The sequence below is a fragment of the Sitophilus oryzae genome, unplaced genomic scaffold (genome assembly GCF_002938485.1).
Source record: "Sitophilus oryzae breed Bouriz unplaced genomic scaffold, Soryzae_2.0 scaffold_374_pilon_pilon, whole genome shotgun sequence".
In the NCBI taxonomy this organism is placed as follows: domain Eukaryota; kingdom Metazoa; phylum Arthropoda; class Insecta; order Coleoptera; family Curculionidae; genus Sitophilus; species Sitophilus oryzae.
In genome coordinates, this window is record NW_022146945.1 from 470770 (window position 1) to 488081 (window position 17312).

A 17312-nucleotide genomic window follows, 5' to 3' on the forward strand; every position below is an offset into this window, starting at 1 on the left:
AGTTTTTTTTCTATGTTTACTCTTTTTGTCAGATATAATAAAAAATATAAATTTTTAAATGGAAATCATAGTTGGCTATGAACTTAAAAAAATGCTGGCGTTTTACCCTTTCCAATGATCTAAAGTTATGGACATCTATTTCTAAGAATGAGAGAAATATAAGGTTTTTGATCTTTATATCGAAGCGGGCCTTGATTTCGTGTTGACCTATTTGCCTAATTATTTTTTTATGACAATTTAATATTCTATATTATTATTTATCTGCATAATTAAAGACTTTTGAAAAGGTAAATTAACATTCTATATTAGTATTAGTAATTACAATTGAAATCGATACAATAAACAGAGAATAAAACTAAAAAAAGTATTTTTTGAGTGACGAATATAGTTTTCTAAAAAAAAATCATCAAAGATGTTCCAACTGAGCACCCCCTTGTTGAATACACAATAAACATCTTTTGCGCACAGAGTCACAACAATTTATTAGGCGAACTGGTGTAATAAGTCCAAAAGCTTGCCTAGTAGCCTTCTGTAATTCTCTCGTCCCAATGGTTCTTCCCTTATATATAAGGCCTTTTAATTTCCCCTATAAAAAAAGTCGAAAGGAGTTACATTACAGGACCTAGCAGGCCAATATATGGGATCCCTTGTTCCAATCCAATTCTCTCTAAATTCTCCAGTTAATAGTGCAGTTGTAACCCTGTGGCTTTTTAATTGTAATTGGTAATACTAATATAGAATGTTGATTTACCTTTTCAAAAGTCTTTAATTATGCAGATAAATAATGATATAGAATATTAAATTGTAATAAAAAATAATTAGGCAACTATAGGTCAACACAAAAATCAAGGCCCGCTTCGATACAAAGATAAAAAACTTAATATTTCTCTCATTTTTATTAATAAATACACATAACTTTATATTGTTGGAAAGGGTTAAACGCCAGCATTTTTTTAAGTTCATAGCCAACTATGATTTCCATTTAAAAAATTATATTTTTTATTATTTCTGACTAAAAAAGCACGTATAGAAAAAAACTGATTACGCCACTAGATTGTGCTTAAAAAAGTGCCTTACGAAAGTTTTTACAAAATTTTATTATTCCGGGAAATACAAAAGTTATGGGCAATTTTCCAAATGGTAAAAAATTCCAAAAGACTCCGTATCTCGGTTGGCAGTGAAAATATGAACAGTCGGTTTAGGCCATTAAACGTTTCTCAAAAATCGAGCCCATGACATCTATGTCGGTTTTGCTCTATCTAGTCAGGAAATAGGTTGTCTCTGTTAAAACAGACCAATTTCGACCCCACCCTGTACAGGGTGGGTCAAATTAGACGTAAGCTATTAAATGAAAACACCCTTTTCTATAGGAGATAGACGAAAAACTAATATCGGGTAAGTCTGGAGCTCAATTTCTCATTAAAAACATGACGGGTGAAAAACTGCACATCAATATCTGTTACCGTTTCGGAGTTACGGGGTGTTTTTCAAAAATGTGCATTTTTAACAATGTAACTGTCGCTGTAACTTTTTACCATGGAAAATTTTGTATTTCTATGAAAACATTTCCAAAAGCACCTTTTACGTAGAATGTAATGGTTTAAGTATAATTTTTTTTTTAAACTAATAATTTAAGAGTTATCAACAGAAAAATTGATTTTTATTTGGGACACCTCTATATTTTAATTAACTGAAAAGAATTTAAAATTAACTTTCCAAAAATATAGCACAATTTGATATTTTGTTATAATCCCCTTCGAAATACAGGATTTTAAAAAGTTTACCACTTTTTAACTAGTAGGCTTTTGGACCCCTTTATTGATGATATAATCCTTAATGGAACTGGAAAACATATTTTTCCAGCAAGGACGACGCACCGCCTCTGAACCCTGAAGTTATCAACAAATTTTTGCAGCCAATTTCAAAGAATAATTGACTAGCTAACCAAGATCCCAGCCGTTGGCCGTCGAGGCCGCCTGACTTAGTGCCCATGGATCTAATCCTATGGATATATTTGCGGAAGAATAAAGGTTCCTTATTCTTCCGTATAATCCTAGACAAGAATTAGAAATACTTAGCAGTTATGAGAGGGTATCTTTCACACCCCACTGAGTTAATGAATTCCACGAGAAATGTTCAAAAACTACCCCGTCTGTCCATAACAGAAGACGGTCGATATAATCGAACACTTGTAGCAAAATCTCATGTCTTGGTTTGGCTATTTATTTTTATTGTTATTAGATATAGTTTAAAATGTTGAGGTTGGTTAAATATATTTTTAAATTGTTATAAAATTCTGCATCTCTCATAGCAAATATTATTTTCGTTTTAATTGATTCTCACAGCTAGAATTTTTTTGCATTACAGCCGGTGCCGTTCAAAGCCTACTTATTTAAAGCGGGCGAATTTTTATATATTCTATATCTCGAAGAGGAAATCGGCAAAATATCGTGTTATATTTTGTGAAAATTTGTATAAGTGTGTTATATTTTTGGAAAGGTTCAATGTTGTAATGGCATTCAATTTTGTATTTTTTTTCAATTCTTTTAAATAAATAAAAATATACAGGGTGTCCCATATAAAAAATCAAATTTTCTGTTGATAATTCTTAAGTTATTAATTTTAGGAAAATTATACTTAAACCATTAAATTCTACGTAAAAAGGTACTTTGGAAATGTTTCCATATAAATACAAAATTTCCCATAGCAAAAAAGTTATAGCAATCTGTTAAAAATGCATATTTTTGAAAAACACCCCGTAACTCCGAAACGGTAACAGATATCGATATGCGGTTTTCACAATCATGTTTTTGACAAAAATTGAGCTCCAGATACCGATATTGGTTTTTGTCTATCTCCTATAGAAAAGGGTGTTTCCATTTAAAAGCGTCGAATTTGACCCACTCTGTACATTCCAGATTCCAAAATTCGTTATCTGTTTTCGTTGCTTTTGTCTTATAGGTATCTGTTCGTTCCGAGGCTTTGGACTGGGTTTTTTAACATTTGTAGTTTTAAATACCTCAGCCCCCATTTCGGAGGACCAGGTTTTTTATTCGAGATTCCTTCCTCGACAACTCAATTACTATACGAAAATTGTATTAAGTTCTTTAGGTTAACTTTTATGGTTGCAATTTTTAGATGGATCCAAACTGAATTAAAATCGTTAAGTAAACAACTAAAAGATAAAAAGGACCACAGAGACAAGCTAGAGGCAGATTTGAAAAGAGATGCACTAAAGGCAATTGATTTACAGAAAAAAATTGAAGAACAATCACTAGAACTAGAACGGCAAAAGAACTACATTGATGAGTATAATAAACAATGCTATGACCTAAAGAAAAGCAAGGATCAGTTTCAAACGACCAGGAAGTATGTGCAATATGCGTCATAATTATATGGCCTTTGAATTTTTCAACCAAGCCAAACTGAAATTAAAATATTTTTACTAAATAGATTGGTGTATCTGGAATGTTTTATCTTTTTTCTATTTAAATATTTATTTTTAACAAGTTTTGTATCAATTTTTAATAAATTTTCTTACAATGGCCACAAAAAACCGGTTTTGAATTGTATAGTATTCCTTAAATAAATATGTTCTATCATAGGGAATTATGGAGAAAAGAAAATCATGTTCAAGCAAATTTGACATCGCTTAAAGAAGATTTGGCCAAGGCTGACCAACAGTTAAGGTCGATGGTGGGCAAGCCAATATTGAATGGTCGCGATAGTGTTCGCAAAGTATTAAACACTTTTATAGGTAAACTTTTACTTATTTTATGTTCTTATTCAGGATGACCTAGTATTCCGAAAAACCTCTATATCTATCAGGTTTTCTATTTGAAAATTTCACTTCAATTTTTTACAAATTATTATGCAATGGTAGCGCATATTTCGTAGATGTACAAACTGTACAAAGTTCTAGTTTTTTAAATGTAGCATACTCTAAATTTGTTTTCAAAAATTCTCATTTCAAAAATTCCGTACCGTCATAACAAAGACTACAGTCATAATATGCAGGTTGTTAACTCGACAGTTACTTATAGGGAAACAGAATGGCAACAATGCCTATTGAGAACGCATGCATTATTGATTTTTCTGCCGACTCGTCCCGTGGCGTCGTCTATCGACGAGCGGAACGGGGTGCATATTCGTAATTCGCCGACACATTAGCCGCTCGGATTAGGTCGGGTACAGCGACGGACGGTTGCTAAAGTACCGACGTATTAAGACTAGTCTCAACCCTTATGCGTCGGTGATTTACGAAAGCAAAATACTGTTGTCTGCATATTGCATTGCAGTATAGGTTATGGTAAATCGAGAACTGTTAGAAAATTATACAAAACAGACTTGAACAGAAATTATCTTTAATACTAAAATTAAACTTTACGGTGTATTCCATTTAAAATAAGCAATATGATTTTCAAAAATTTTATGAAGCAATTTGCAATTTGTCATTTTTAGTACAAAATTCTAACTAAAATTTTGTTAACATTAAAAAATCCTTTCTGTTAGATAAATTATTATTAATGACGAAATGATGGTGGATTACTCTGTTTATAGAAATTACTAAACAACGTAAGTCTAAAATAATATATTATCAAAAAAATATATGAAATAGAAAAAAATTAAGACATATTTTTATTTTTTGGATTTACTACCTCCTAATCCTCCGAGTTACTATTAATTTTACTGGACAGTCTGTATTTCGCGAAGTTCTTTTGCGGCTAGCTTCCCTACTTTTCTTTTGTTTGGCATCAAAATGGCAGTGATAAAATATCTAAAATACTTATTAGACGTAGTCTCAGAGCCAATCTTAAAACGTTTTTGAAACTCTTTCAAAAATTTATCTTCTAACATTTACCAAGGCAGTTATCCACTCTATAATAAAATAAAAATAAACTAAAATTTGCTCGCTAACCAGTTTAAGCTTCCATACCGATAATACAATGATTGGAGCCTTAATAAAGGATAAGTTAAGTTTTAAGACTTATCGCAAGTACCGTATGATCGAAAAAAAAACAGCGTCTAGTTGGCTTGGAAGTGACGATCACTGACATTCCTTATATAATTTTAGATACAAAATGACAGCTATCTTTATTTCCAAGCCAGCTCTGACGCCATTTTTTTCGATCGTATGGTATATCTAGCATTCGCATGAAAGCATGTTATCTGCGCTATTACTATTTATTTTGTATTAATGATACATTAATAACATTAACTGTCATTGTTTAATTTCTCTGCAAAAAGCAACATATCTAAAATCTGTTTTTATCAATAATCTGCAACATCAGTTTATTGGTGATTATTTATTTGGTTTGCAGAATTAGCAATCTGCTCAAAATGTGCTAATTACTGAAAAACAATAAAAACCAATACAGGGGATTACTGATAGATCATAAAAAATTACGAGTATCCATTACAGATGAAGATCAAATTAATCCGATTTACAAATTTGCGAAGAAAGAAACAATAATTTGAGCGCATCGTAAATCGCCGACGTGTTAGTCTAATACGTCGGTACTTTACGAAGCACCCGAACTATCCCGAGCGGCTAATGTGTCGGCGAATTCCGAATATGCGGCCAGGGTTGCCATATTTCAACCATAAAGCTCTTGCCGCGAGTAATGAACAAATTAACAACCTGTATACCTAGTTATTTCACAATTTAGAAAAATCATTTAAAGATTTTTCTAAATTATAAAATTACAAATTCTTTATATTTTTTAATTGTATCTGTGCATGTATAAAGGCTCAAAACTAATTGTTGTATTTTTTTTTCTACTATATTGAATGTAACGACCCTATTTTATCACGAAAAAAGGTCATAATTTTTATCCATCTTTGTTTTGATAAATAATGTTTATATTCATTAGCGATGTATATATGTATATATCCTGGTTTTCGGTTTTATAATGATTATTTTCAGCAGCATCAGCACAATAATTCATATAATATTAATTTGCCCTATAAAGAACTCATTATAAGTTTGTCCCTCTTAATGACAAACGCCTACCAGTAAAATAAGCAAAACGCAAATAATGTGCTTTATTGATAAGATCTGTGTTGATTTATAATGACTGGATAAAAAGCTATAATTTATAATAGCCAGATAAAAACTGTGATGACTTGATTTCTAATCTAAAATACACTATGAGCGAGAAAAAAACGTCTATTTGGCTTCAGTGACTCCCAGTGACATTCTCGATATAATTTTGCATATAAAATGACAGCGATCTTCATTTCAAAGCTATCTCTGACGTGTTTTTTTTCTTCAATCGTATTTTACTTGTACAGGATAATCGAAAAATTCATATTCAAATTTTCGTGATTACTTATAATACAAAATGTCAAACCAAAATCTATCAAAAATTACCGTTTATTTAACATTGAAAAACTTTTAATACTAGAAAATTTAATCTTAAAATGGTTATATTTCAAAAACTATTCAATATAAATTATATACTTTATGGTTTATTTTTAGACCGAGAGTTTTATAATAAATCTAGTGTGTGCAATAAAAATATATCGTCAGTGAAACGTGATAACCTGCTAACTCCATTTTTTACCTTAATAAGTTTTTTTATACCATTTGAAAGAGAAAAAATACTCTATAAGTAGGGAAAGCAAATACATTTTTTCCTATTAAAGAAAATTTGCTATTTAACTCAATAATATTTGCTAACTCCTAATGATCTGAAATAGCCACCGAAATGCTGCTATCTCCGTTATTTCCGTTACGATCACGCTAAAGCAAATACACGGATTCTTTACTCGTATGTTTCTTTAGTACAGTACGTTGATCCAGGGTCGCACTAGGCCAAAGGGGCCCGAGTGTCAATGTAAGGAGGGGCCTATAATGGATTTTTTGCCTATTTTTTCGTCTTACGTTTTGGTCAATTTTTCCCTATTATATACAAGGTGAGTCTTAAATAAGTGCAAATATTTTTAGGGGTAGTATATTTCGACCCAAGAAACACGATTATGAGGTTTTTTTCCGCGAATTTTTTTTTTTTTGAAAATTTGGATTTTTTTTTAATTTTTAATTTAAAAACATACTTTGTAATATGGCAACATAGGTAGTAGATTAAATTTACAAGAAAGATCCAATGATTCTCAAAATTATAGCAAAAAATTGGAAATTTTAAAAGTGAAATAACTCGGTTGTTTTGGATTTATTTGAAAAAAAACGGTAAAGAGAAAATATTATGTTTCTTTTATCGATATTTACTAGCCCTGAAAATATTTGCACTTACTTAAGACTCACCCTGTATAGAAATCGGGGAACTACCCTAATACAAGGTAAACCAATGCAATGCAAATGCCATAATGCAATGCAAAAGCAAATAAAGAATAAATAATGAACTATAAAGGGGGCTCGGGAAGGCTGGGGCCATAATATGGCCAGTCCAACCCTGCGTCGATCCGTTCTGTAAATATGGGGTATCCGTAAAGGGTAAGGGGAAAAACGAAATTCTCTATATACGAGCAATTCATCGGCGTGCTATAAATAATTGAAATAATCATTACTTACTTGTACAAGTACCGTTGTATAAAAAGTATGATAAGCAACTTCAGTTCTTTAAAAATGCCTTAAAAATTATTCGTTTTTGGATATTCTAAATATATGGTTATGAATATCATATTTTTTAAATTTAATTGATTATTTCTAAATCTGTTTGGGTAATATTAATATTCAATTCCATTTTCAAAATTTCAAACAATAAAGGTTGCTATCTCCAAAAGTATATTTTTATTTCTTATTTCTGCAAGACGAATATCTGCTATCTCCCTATTGTGTCTGAAAAAAATGATGTAACACGAAATATTGAGTTTTATTGTTCTCCAGCAAATAGAATTCTTATCTCTTCATCATATTAACGCATGAAAATACTTCCTACATGTGTACATATTTTTTGTACCGTTTTTTTGTTCTCCTGTAAAATTAGGAATAATGGAGTTAGCAGTTTATCACATTTCACCGAAGACATGTAGAATGCGACCTTACAGATCTATTGTGCGTTCCCCTTTCTTGAGTTATAACGAGTTATAACTCATCATACAGTCTCATAAAAATATAGCATTCCATTTAAAGAAACTATAACTTTAGTAAATAATGTCTTTACTTTTGTAGCGGTTTCACTAAAGTTTGATTAGTTTGAGTAGCAGGTTGATCTTGTTACGTTAAAAATGTCTTATTGTAAAAATTTAAAATTTGGATATTTGGCAACGTTGCGCCACCTGTAGGAATACTTCCTTCTTGTCATGGCTGCCGGCAACTGAACACTGTTTATATTTTATTCACAACAATAAGTTATTTTTCAAGAATTAAACAAGTTGAAAAAGCTCGCGAGTGTTTTATTCAAAGAGACAAGCTAGTAGAGAATCAGTGCAACATAAATAAAATGGTCCAATCGAGCTGGATAATTACATTCGGGCGATAAAAGTTCTCAAGGTTGTTGTCGGCAGCGCAAGAGAGCAGGTTAGTTCCTTTAATTTTCCATTTGTTTTAACCGTTACCCTTGTATATCCATTTTGTTAGTATTGTTTTTGTTTGAATGAGAACTGTCGTACGATGGCAGAGCTAGATTTATTAATCCGGCAGCGCGCGGCTGTTAAGGGAAATCTTACGCGGCAAAAAATCATATCTAGAGCAAATTCAAGACGAGGAGATAAGCGAACGTATAGTCGTGGAACTAAAACTAAGGCTTTCTAAGGTAGAAGTTTTATTAGATACATTTATGAGATTCAAGATGAAATTGAGAGTAAAGTTGAGGAAAATCAGTTAGGGGCGCAAGAGCAGGAACAGGAAAATTTTGAAGTTTCATTTTATAGTACAGCGGCTGATTTTCAAGAGATTTAAATAGTATTGAGACAAGAAATGTTTCCCAGAATGATAGCAATGGCATGGTACCTACTGAAAATGTATCTTCGGTAGTACCGCAAAATTGTACAATTGCCTGCCTTAAAATTACCTACATTTAGCGGCCGATACGATGCTTGGGTCGAATTTCGCGATGCATTTAAAGCGTTAATACATGAAAATTCCGGATTAACTAATGTGCAAAAGTTTTATTATTTAAGGTCGTCCCTTAAGGATGATTCTTTGAATTTAATAGAGTCTATACCAGTGTCAGATTCTAGCTATCAGGATGTATGGCGGTTGTTGCATGACAGATATGAGCAAAAATCATTATTAATTCATAGTCATTTGAGATCATTATTTGAATACCCAGTAATTGACAGGAAAGTCATGCCAATCTTCGCACATTTTTGATTCTATGACAAAACACGTTAGGGCATTAAAAATTTTAGGGGAAGAAACAGATAAATGGGACAGAATTTTAATTTATTTGTTTTGTACGAAAATGGACAAGAATACGCGAAAAGAATGGGAAATATTTGATTATAAGGGAGAGCTTCCGACGATGTTTGACTTAAATAAATTTTTAAAGCAAAGATGTGATATTCTAGAGAAACTGGAAGTGACAAATAAAGGTCCTCAAAAAGAATACGAAAATAAAAATAAATATATTGAAAGGGGTCCTAGGGTGCAGCAAAAATTCAATGCGTACAGTAGCTACGAAAAACCGGGTATAAGTTGCTTCTATTGTAAACAAAATCATACTATATTTAGATGCGAGAAATTTTTGAATTTGACAATCGATAAAAGGTCTATTGAAATACGCAAGTTGAATTTATGTAGCAATTGTTTCAGGCGATCACACGAGCTGAAAGACTGCAGACATTCCGGTTGTAAAAAATGCGGAAAATATCACAATACATTACTGCATAATCCTAGCGTCAATGCCACCACTATACGACAACAAGCGACCGAGCGAGGGAGCGAGACAACCGCGAGAGTCACGCATGATACCGATGGTGACGTACACGAGGCTCAAGTAAGCGGCGTTGCCACGGTTAGTTTAAATACCGAGATTTTTCACGATACAGGGGAATTGGTTTCGCGCGAGGGAAAAATGGAATCAGAAGACAATGAGACTATGCATGCGATGAGTAGTGTTTATAATAACACATATTATGTTGGTAGTCAGGTTATGCTACCTACGGCTATTGTCAAAGTGGTTGATTCATTTGGTAATTTACGCGAGTGTAGGGCATTATTAGATAGTGGTGCGCAGAGCAACTTTATTAGTGAAAAAATGAGTAAACTTTTGAACTTGGAATTATTTCGAGGGAATTTTTGCATATCAGGGATAGGCAATGGCATTTCAAAGATAAAAAATAAAACAAGTGTTAAGTTGTTTTCGTGCGATGAGACTTTTAGTATGACGATCGAATGTTTAATTATGCAAAAAATAACAGATAATTTACCTACAATTTCTTTTGACAAAACTGAGCTAGAGATACCTAGGGAAATAAAATTAGCCGATCCTAATTTTAACGTAAAAGGAGAAATTGACTTGTTAATTGGGTCCTCCGTGTTTTGGGATCTTTTATGCGAGGGAAAATTACATGTGAAAAAATCGAGAATTATTATACAAGAGACCCGTTTAGGTTGGGTAGTAGGCGGTGTTATGGAATTGTCTAGGTTTACACCAGAAATTAATAATACGGTGGTAGGTTTGTCTTTGGATAAAATGATCACAAGATTCTGGGAAATCGAAGAGATAGGTTTAGAGAAAGTTTTGAGTGAAAGTGATAGATATTGCGAAGATCATTTTACTAAGAATTTTCAAAGAACTCAAGAGGGAAATTTTGTTGTTTCCATACCGTTTAAAGAGAGTATTAAGAAATTAGGAGATTCTAGGGAGAGGGCTTTGCAATATTTTTATTCACAGGAAGTTAGGTTAGAAAAGAAGCCAGAGTTAAAAAGGGAATATATTAAGTTCATGAATGAATATTTAAGCATGGGTCACATGATTGAAGTGAAAGAAGGTGAATTTGATAATACTGTTTCATATTTTTTGCCGCATCATGCTGTGGTACGTGACGACAGTGTGACCACTAAGGTGCGTGTGGTATTCAACGCTTCAATGAAAACTAAGTCAGGTCTTTCACTTAATGATATTCAATATTGTGGTCCTACTCTTCAAGACGAGTTATTAGCAATTATATTAAGATTTAGGAAGTATGAATATGTTATGACCGCGGACGTATCCAAAATGTATCGTATGATTTTAGTGAATGAGAATGATAGAAGTTTGCAGCAAATTTTCTGGAGGCCTGATGCATCTGAAGAAGTCAAGATTTATAAACTTAATACAGTGACGTACGGTACGGCGTCTGCTCCCTATCTTGCGGTGCGTTGTTTGTGGCAATTAGCCAAAGAAAACTCAACAAACTATCCAGAGGCAAGTGATTCTATTCTTAAGTCATTTTACATGGATGATTACATAGAGGGCGCTAATAGCGAAATGGAATTACTAAAATTACAATGTGAGGTATCTAATATTTTGGCAGGGGCTGGATTTGAATTACGAAAGTGGCTCTGTAACAAGAAAGATCTATGTGAAAAATTTAGAATAAACGAAGAGATTGATTCAAAAATAATGACATTTGGGGAAAATGAGTCAAGTAAAACTTTAGGTGTTGTTTGGAATGCTTGCTTAGATAACATTCAATTTTCAGTCAATATTAGAGAATATAATGTAATAAATAAGCGTAGTATTTTATCAATGATTTCGCAGATTTACGATCCGTTAGGTCTTGTAAGTCCGATTATTATAGTGGGTAAGCTATTAATGCAAAAACTATGGGAGGCAAAGATAGGATGGGAAGATGAAATACCTAGTTCTATTAAGTCAGATTGGTTGACATTTAAAAATAATTTAACTTACCTGAATGATTTAGAAATCCCTAGAAGAGCAATGTATTTGAATTATGATATTATAGAGCTGCATGGATTCAGTGATGCGAGTCAAAAGGCGTATGGTTGTTGTATTTTCATAAGGAGTATTAATAAAAAAGGCGAATGTATTTCTAATTTACTTTGTTCAAAGTCGAGAGTGGCTCCAATTAGGCAGGTAACACTGCCGAGACTTGAGCTGTGTGCTGCGTTGTTGCTTGCAAAATTGGCACAAAAGGTTATTCAACATTTAAATATTAAATTTAATAAAATTTGCTTGTGGTCAGATTCACAGATAACTTTATACTGGATACAAGGGCCTTCGAATAAGTGGAAAACCTTCGTGGCGAATCGCGTGAGTGAGATACAACAACTTACCGATGCTACGAATTGGTATTATGTGAAGTCAGCTGACAATCCCGCTGATTTGATTACGCGTGGAACGGCTGCTACTGAATTATTAAATAATAAATTTTGGTGGTCAGGGCCAGAATGGCTTTTAAATCCAAGTTTTGAGCCAACAAGTTTTCAAGGTAAGGATGATTTTAATTTTCCAAACGAGTTACCCGAACAAAAAATTATTGTAAATTTAACAATTGAACACTTTGATATAATTTCAAGGTTTTCTAAGTTTTCCAAGTTAAAAAGAGTTTTTGCATATTGTTTACGTTTTTTGTGGAATGTTCAGTGTAAGAAAAAGAATTTAATTAAAAGAAGCGGTACATTGTCTATAGAAGAGTTAGATCATTCTGTTAATGAGTTAGTTAAAATAGTACAAAAAGAATCATTTACAACAGAGTATCAAAGAATGCAAGAAAACTTACCTATAAGTAGAAAAAGTACATTGTTATCGTTGAATCCTTTAATGCATAATGGAATAATAAGGGTAGGAGGTAGATTGCAGAAATCAAACCATGAATTTGACAAAAAACATCCGATTATATTACCTAAAAATAACTTACTAACTACACTTATACTTACAGAAGAACACAGGCGTCTTATGCATGCAGGACATACACTTCTTTTATCGTCAGTTCGAGACAAATTTTGGCCAATTTCGGGCAGAAATCAAGTAAAAAAGGTTATAAGAAATTGTGTTACATGCTGCAGGTTAAATCCTAAATTTAATACTTACCTTATGGGCGATTTACCTGAGAATAGGGTCAATCAATACTTACCTTTTTATAACACTGGTTGTGACTTTGCCGGACCTTTCTTGCTTAAAGACCGAATGACTCGAAAGCCAAATTTAATTAGGGGCTATGTATGCATATTCGTATGTCTTCAACAAAAGCTATGCATCTTGAGGTTTTAACTGATCTTACTACTTCTTGTTTTTAGCGACTTTCAAACGTTTTATCGGTCGACGCGGGAAACCTTTAAATATTTACACAGACAATGGCAAGACATTCGTGGGAGCAAATCGTGAGCTAAAGGAACTATTTAATTTCATTAATAATCAATATCAACAGGAAGATGTCAAATTTTATTTTACAGAACAAAAAATATGTTGGCATTTCATTCCTGCTCGTGCACCGAATTTTGGCGGGATCTGGGGAAGCAGGGGTTAGAGTTTAAAATTTCATTTGAAACGCGTTGTCGGTGAGGCTCACTTATCTTATGAGGACTTCGCGACGGTTCTCATTCAGATCGAGGCAATACTCAATTCACGTCCCTATTTGTCCAATTTCACCCTCCCCAGATCAACTTAATCCCCTAACTCCAGCTCATTTTCTTGTTGGGAGAAGTCTAGTATCACTCCCAGAAAAGTCTTACATTGAAACCTCAGAAAATCGCCTAACAAGGTTCCAGAGACTTCAGTATATCGTCCAACACTTCTGGAAGCGATGGCACCAAGAATACCTCCATGAACTGCAATCCCGGAGTAAATGGAAACACGGTGATCCCTGTCCTATTAAAGTAGGATCCATGGTGCTTGTGAGCGAAGCCAACAGTCCTCCTTTGCAATGGCCTATGGGGTGCGTGCAGGAGTTACATCCAGGGTAGACGGTGTAGGAGAGTGGTGTCGGTAAAGTTTAAGAATGGTGTCTATAAAAGGCCTGTTACAAAATTGTGCCTATTACCTTGTGACAGCAGCGAACCAACTAAACTGTAAACCCTAAATTGAGAATCTTTATGGCGTAAAAAGCTAATTTGTAACAATTAAGAATTTGGTTGTTAATTTGGTAGTTTGTAAGCAAGAAAATGTTATTAAGTTAAGCTGTTAATTTTGAAATTATATTTCAAGGCGGCCGGAATGTTACGTTAAAAATGTCTTATTGTAAAAATTTAAAATTTGGATATTTGGCAACGTTGCGCCACCTGTAGGAATACTTCCTTCTTGTCATGGCTGCCGGCAACTGAACACTGTTTATATTTTATTCACAACAATAAGTTATTTTTCAAGAATTAAACAAGTTGAAAAGCTCGCGAGTGTTTTATTCAAAGAGACAAGCTAGTAGAGAATCAGTGCAACAGATCTCTTGAAACGAATTCTGGGTTAGGATAAAAAATGCTTAAAGCATAAAAAAAGTAAAATACCACTGACAAATTGGTTTCCGTTTGGATTCAACGAAGGCGGTGTTTACCAAAAATTATATTTTTTTATTTTGTAGATTTTCTTCTAGCGGCCCAAAAAGTCACGAAATATTTTTTTTTAAGAAATATAACTAATATAAAAATATGCTTGAATCATCTTTTGTGAGCAATATTTTTAGTATTAATGTTTTATCAGCATATTTTATAAAAAGGAGTGGAATTCTTAAATAGAAAACCTGATATAGAGCTTTTTGGATCACTAGACCAACTTGTATAATATTTAATAAATAATATTAGTCAATCACTTGTTTCAGCTCGGGGAGGTAAAGAAGCAGATATAGCGAAATGTTATTATGGTCCGGTAATAGAAAACTTTGAATGCGAGAAGAGTATCTATATTGCTGTAGAAGTAACCGCCGGAAATAGGTTATTCCATCACGTTATCGACAATGACAAAGTGGGAACGATGATTCTTAAAGAAATGAATCGGCAGACGTTGCCGGGCGAAGTTACTTTTATGCCCTTGAACAGGTTGAACGTGAGAGAACAAAATTATCCAAATGACGCGGTAATTTTTTATTTGTTTAATATTTTTTAGTTTGGTTTGGTTTTCAGCCGCCGCTGAATTCAAGTCTTGATAATACATCTTTTTTAACTGGCATTGTCCTTAATTTTGATATAGTATACAATATTTCAGTCAGATTATCACTGAAAGCAGCTGGTAGATGCACCCTTTAAGCTCTTTCCTGACTCGTTAGAGAAACTATAGGCTTCTTCATTAGTCTTTTTATTTATTAGTTTTGTCAAACCTTATTAGGTCAAGTCACTTCCCGCATCCTTAGGTTAGGTTAGGTTGCTGGGGTTTGGGATCATGTTTGATCTTTCACTCGGAGGCCTTGGGCCCATTGCGATACTCCCTGTTATTGACGTACCAAACCTTCCTCTCATTCTTTCTTTGCGTTAAAGCACTCCCAGCTCTTTGCAAAGTTCCCGATGTCGCAGATATTGGCTTTTGCTGCTTCCTCTAGTCCATTCAAAAAACCTTGCCCTAATGTTTTAAAGCGTCAGTATTCCAGTGCCGGCACAAATAGAGGGTCATCTGTCACGGCCTCTCCCCTGGCCCCCTCTTTGGCGAGTCTGTCTGCTTCTTGGTTGTCCAGCACAATTCCTTTATAGCGTAACCTCTGCTTGTAGAACATTACAGCCATCCGCTAGCCTTAAAGATCATCGAATGTCTAGTTCCTCTGAGAAGATACCTATACCTGTGCTTGAAGTTCGGAAGCATCTGTATAGACTGCTATCTCTTAAGTGTTAATTACTCGGTTGCTTTCCAATTCTTCTCTTGTTGGGATGCGAATCCTTATCTTTTCTTCAAAATCATGTTTGGTGAGCATATAGTCCGTTTTCTGGTCTAGGAGTTGTGGACTCGTGTTCGCCATGATTTTTCCTATCTCTGGCAATATCCTCGAGTGACTGTAGTTAGTCTGGTTCCACAGATTGGATTCCCTTAATCTTGGGGTACTCTTAGCGGCCTCACAAGCCAGTCGATTGTATGCAAGTCCAGAATTACTTCTAGCGCAGCTTGCGCTGTGTTGTTCCTTGCTCCAGTTGTACCTAGAGCTGCTAATCGCTGTACTTTTGTGAGGCTTTTTCTATTAGTCTCTTTAAGTACCTGTTCCCACTATACTAGTGTTCCATAAATGATGATTGGTCTAACTGCAGCAGTGTACATCCATTGTATAATGTACGGTTACAGACCCCATCTATCCAAACAGTTTCTTACATGCATAGAATGAATTTATGTCCCTTTAACATCCTTTCCTCTGCGTTCCTTTCCCAGGAAAGCTTCGAGTCCAGAATGATTCCTATATTTTCTTTCCTTAGCAAGCACAAGTGTTTTCCCTTCCAGCTTTGGTAGCGTGAACTTGGGTATCTTGTATTTTCTTGTAAACAGAATGAGTTCAATTTTGTCTGGGTTGATGCCCAAACCATATCTTACCGTGCAAAAACATACATTATGGCATGACCAAATAAATGATCAGCAAAAGTGTATTGTATTGTTTACCAGATAAACATGTTTTACGGGAAATAACACAACATTTTTAAAAACTGTTAAAGTCAAAATCTACTTGGTCATAAAACATTTTACTCATATAGTATATGTTTTCTAGGACGCCATTGCAATGGTTTCTAAGCTAGACTATGACCCAAAATATGACAAGGCAATGAGATATTTATTCGGAAAAACATTGATATGTCGACACTTGGATGCCGCTACTAAATTAGCACGAATTACTGGTTTGGATTGTGTAACTTTGGATGGTTAATATTTTAACAGGAATCCGTATTCTCAAAATAGGCGTAATCTTTAATTTTTAGGTGACCAAGTTTCTTCTAAAGGATCTCTAACCGGCGGATATTTTAATACATCCAGGTCACGTCTGGAAATGCAAAAGAACAGAACAGAAACGATCGCACAAATTCAACAGTGTGAAGAGGAGCTGAAAAAATTGAAAAGTGAATTGACTGAGACTGAGGCTTCTATCAACACTATTGTATCGGATATGCAGAAAATTGAAACTAAAAATAGCAAAGCAAAGGGCATATTTGATAAAGTAAAAGGTAGGCAGTTTATGATTACGATAGTGTTGGGAAAAATCGGATAATTTCAATCCTCGAGGATTCCAATAATCGAATGATCATCCGAGAAATTCTCGGTCATAAGATTTTCTCTCTATAATATCTCGATCGAAACCTGAATAATCCTCGGCGCTGGGTGTGAGTGATTTTGCTTGCTGTTTTTAACACACTGTTGCTATGTACTTGGATGACTTGAGAATAATATTGTAATAAAAATAAATAATTATTTTAAACATTTTTTAATATTTAATATTTTCGTGTATAATTTCATGTGGAAAATAAAATTTCCATAGGTTTTGCTTTAAACTGTGCTGATTTTGTTTCTTTA

At 33.7% G+C, this 17312-nt stretch overlaps 1 protein-coding gene across 1 annotated transcript; it reads left to right on the forward strand.

Annotated features, from left to right (window-relative positions):
• The first annotated feature begins 3121 nt into the window (after window positions 1–3121).
• On the forward strand, window positions 3122–17010 carry LOC115885123 (structural maintenance of chromosomes protein 3-like). Its single transcript, XM_030903912.1, has 5 exons — window positions 3122–3369; window positions 3606–3757; window positions 14659–14912; window positions 16516–16666; window positions 16724–17010. The coding sequence occupies exons 1-5, from the start codon at window positions 3122–3124 to the stop codon at window positions 17008–17010; spliced, it is 1092 nt and encodes a 363-aa protein (XP_030759772.1).
• The last annotated feature ends 302 nt before the right edge of the window (window positions 17011–17312 follow it).

Excerpts from the sequence above, each read along its gene's own strand:
- LOC115885123 (XM_030903912.1), top strand. The coding sequence starts at position 3,122 with ATGGTTGCAATTTTTAGATGGATCCAAACTGAATTAAAATCGTTAAGT. Across the intron at positions 3,370-3,605 it reads CAGTTTCAAACGACCAGGAA|GGAATTATGGAGAAAAGAAA; the intron begins GTATGTGCAATA and ends GTTCTATCATAG. Across the intron at positions 16,667-16,723 it reads GGATTGTGTAACTTTGGATG|GTGACCAAGTTTCTTCTAAA; the intron begins GTTAATATTTTA and ends TTTAATTTTTAG.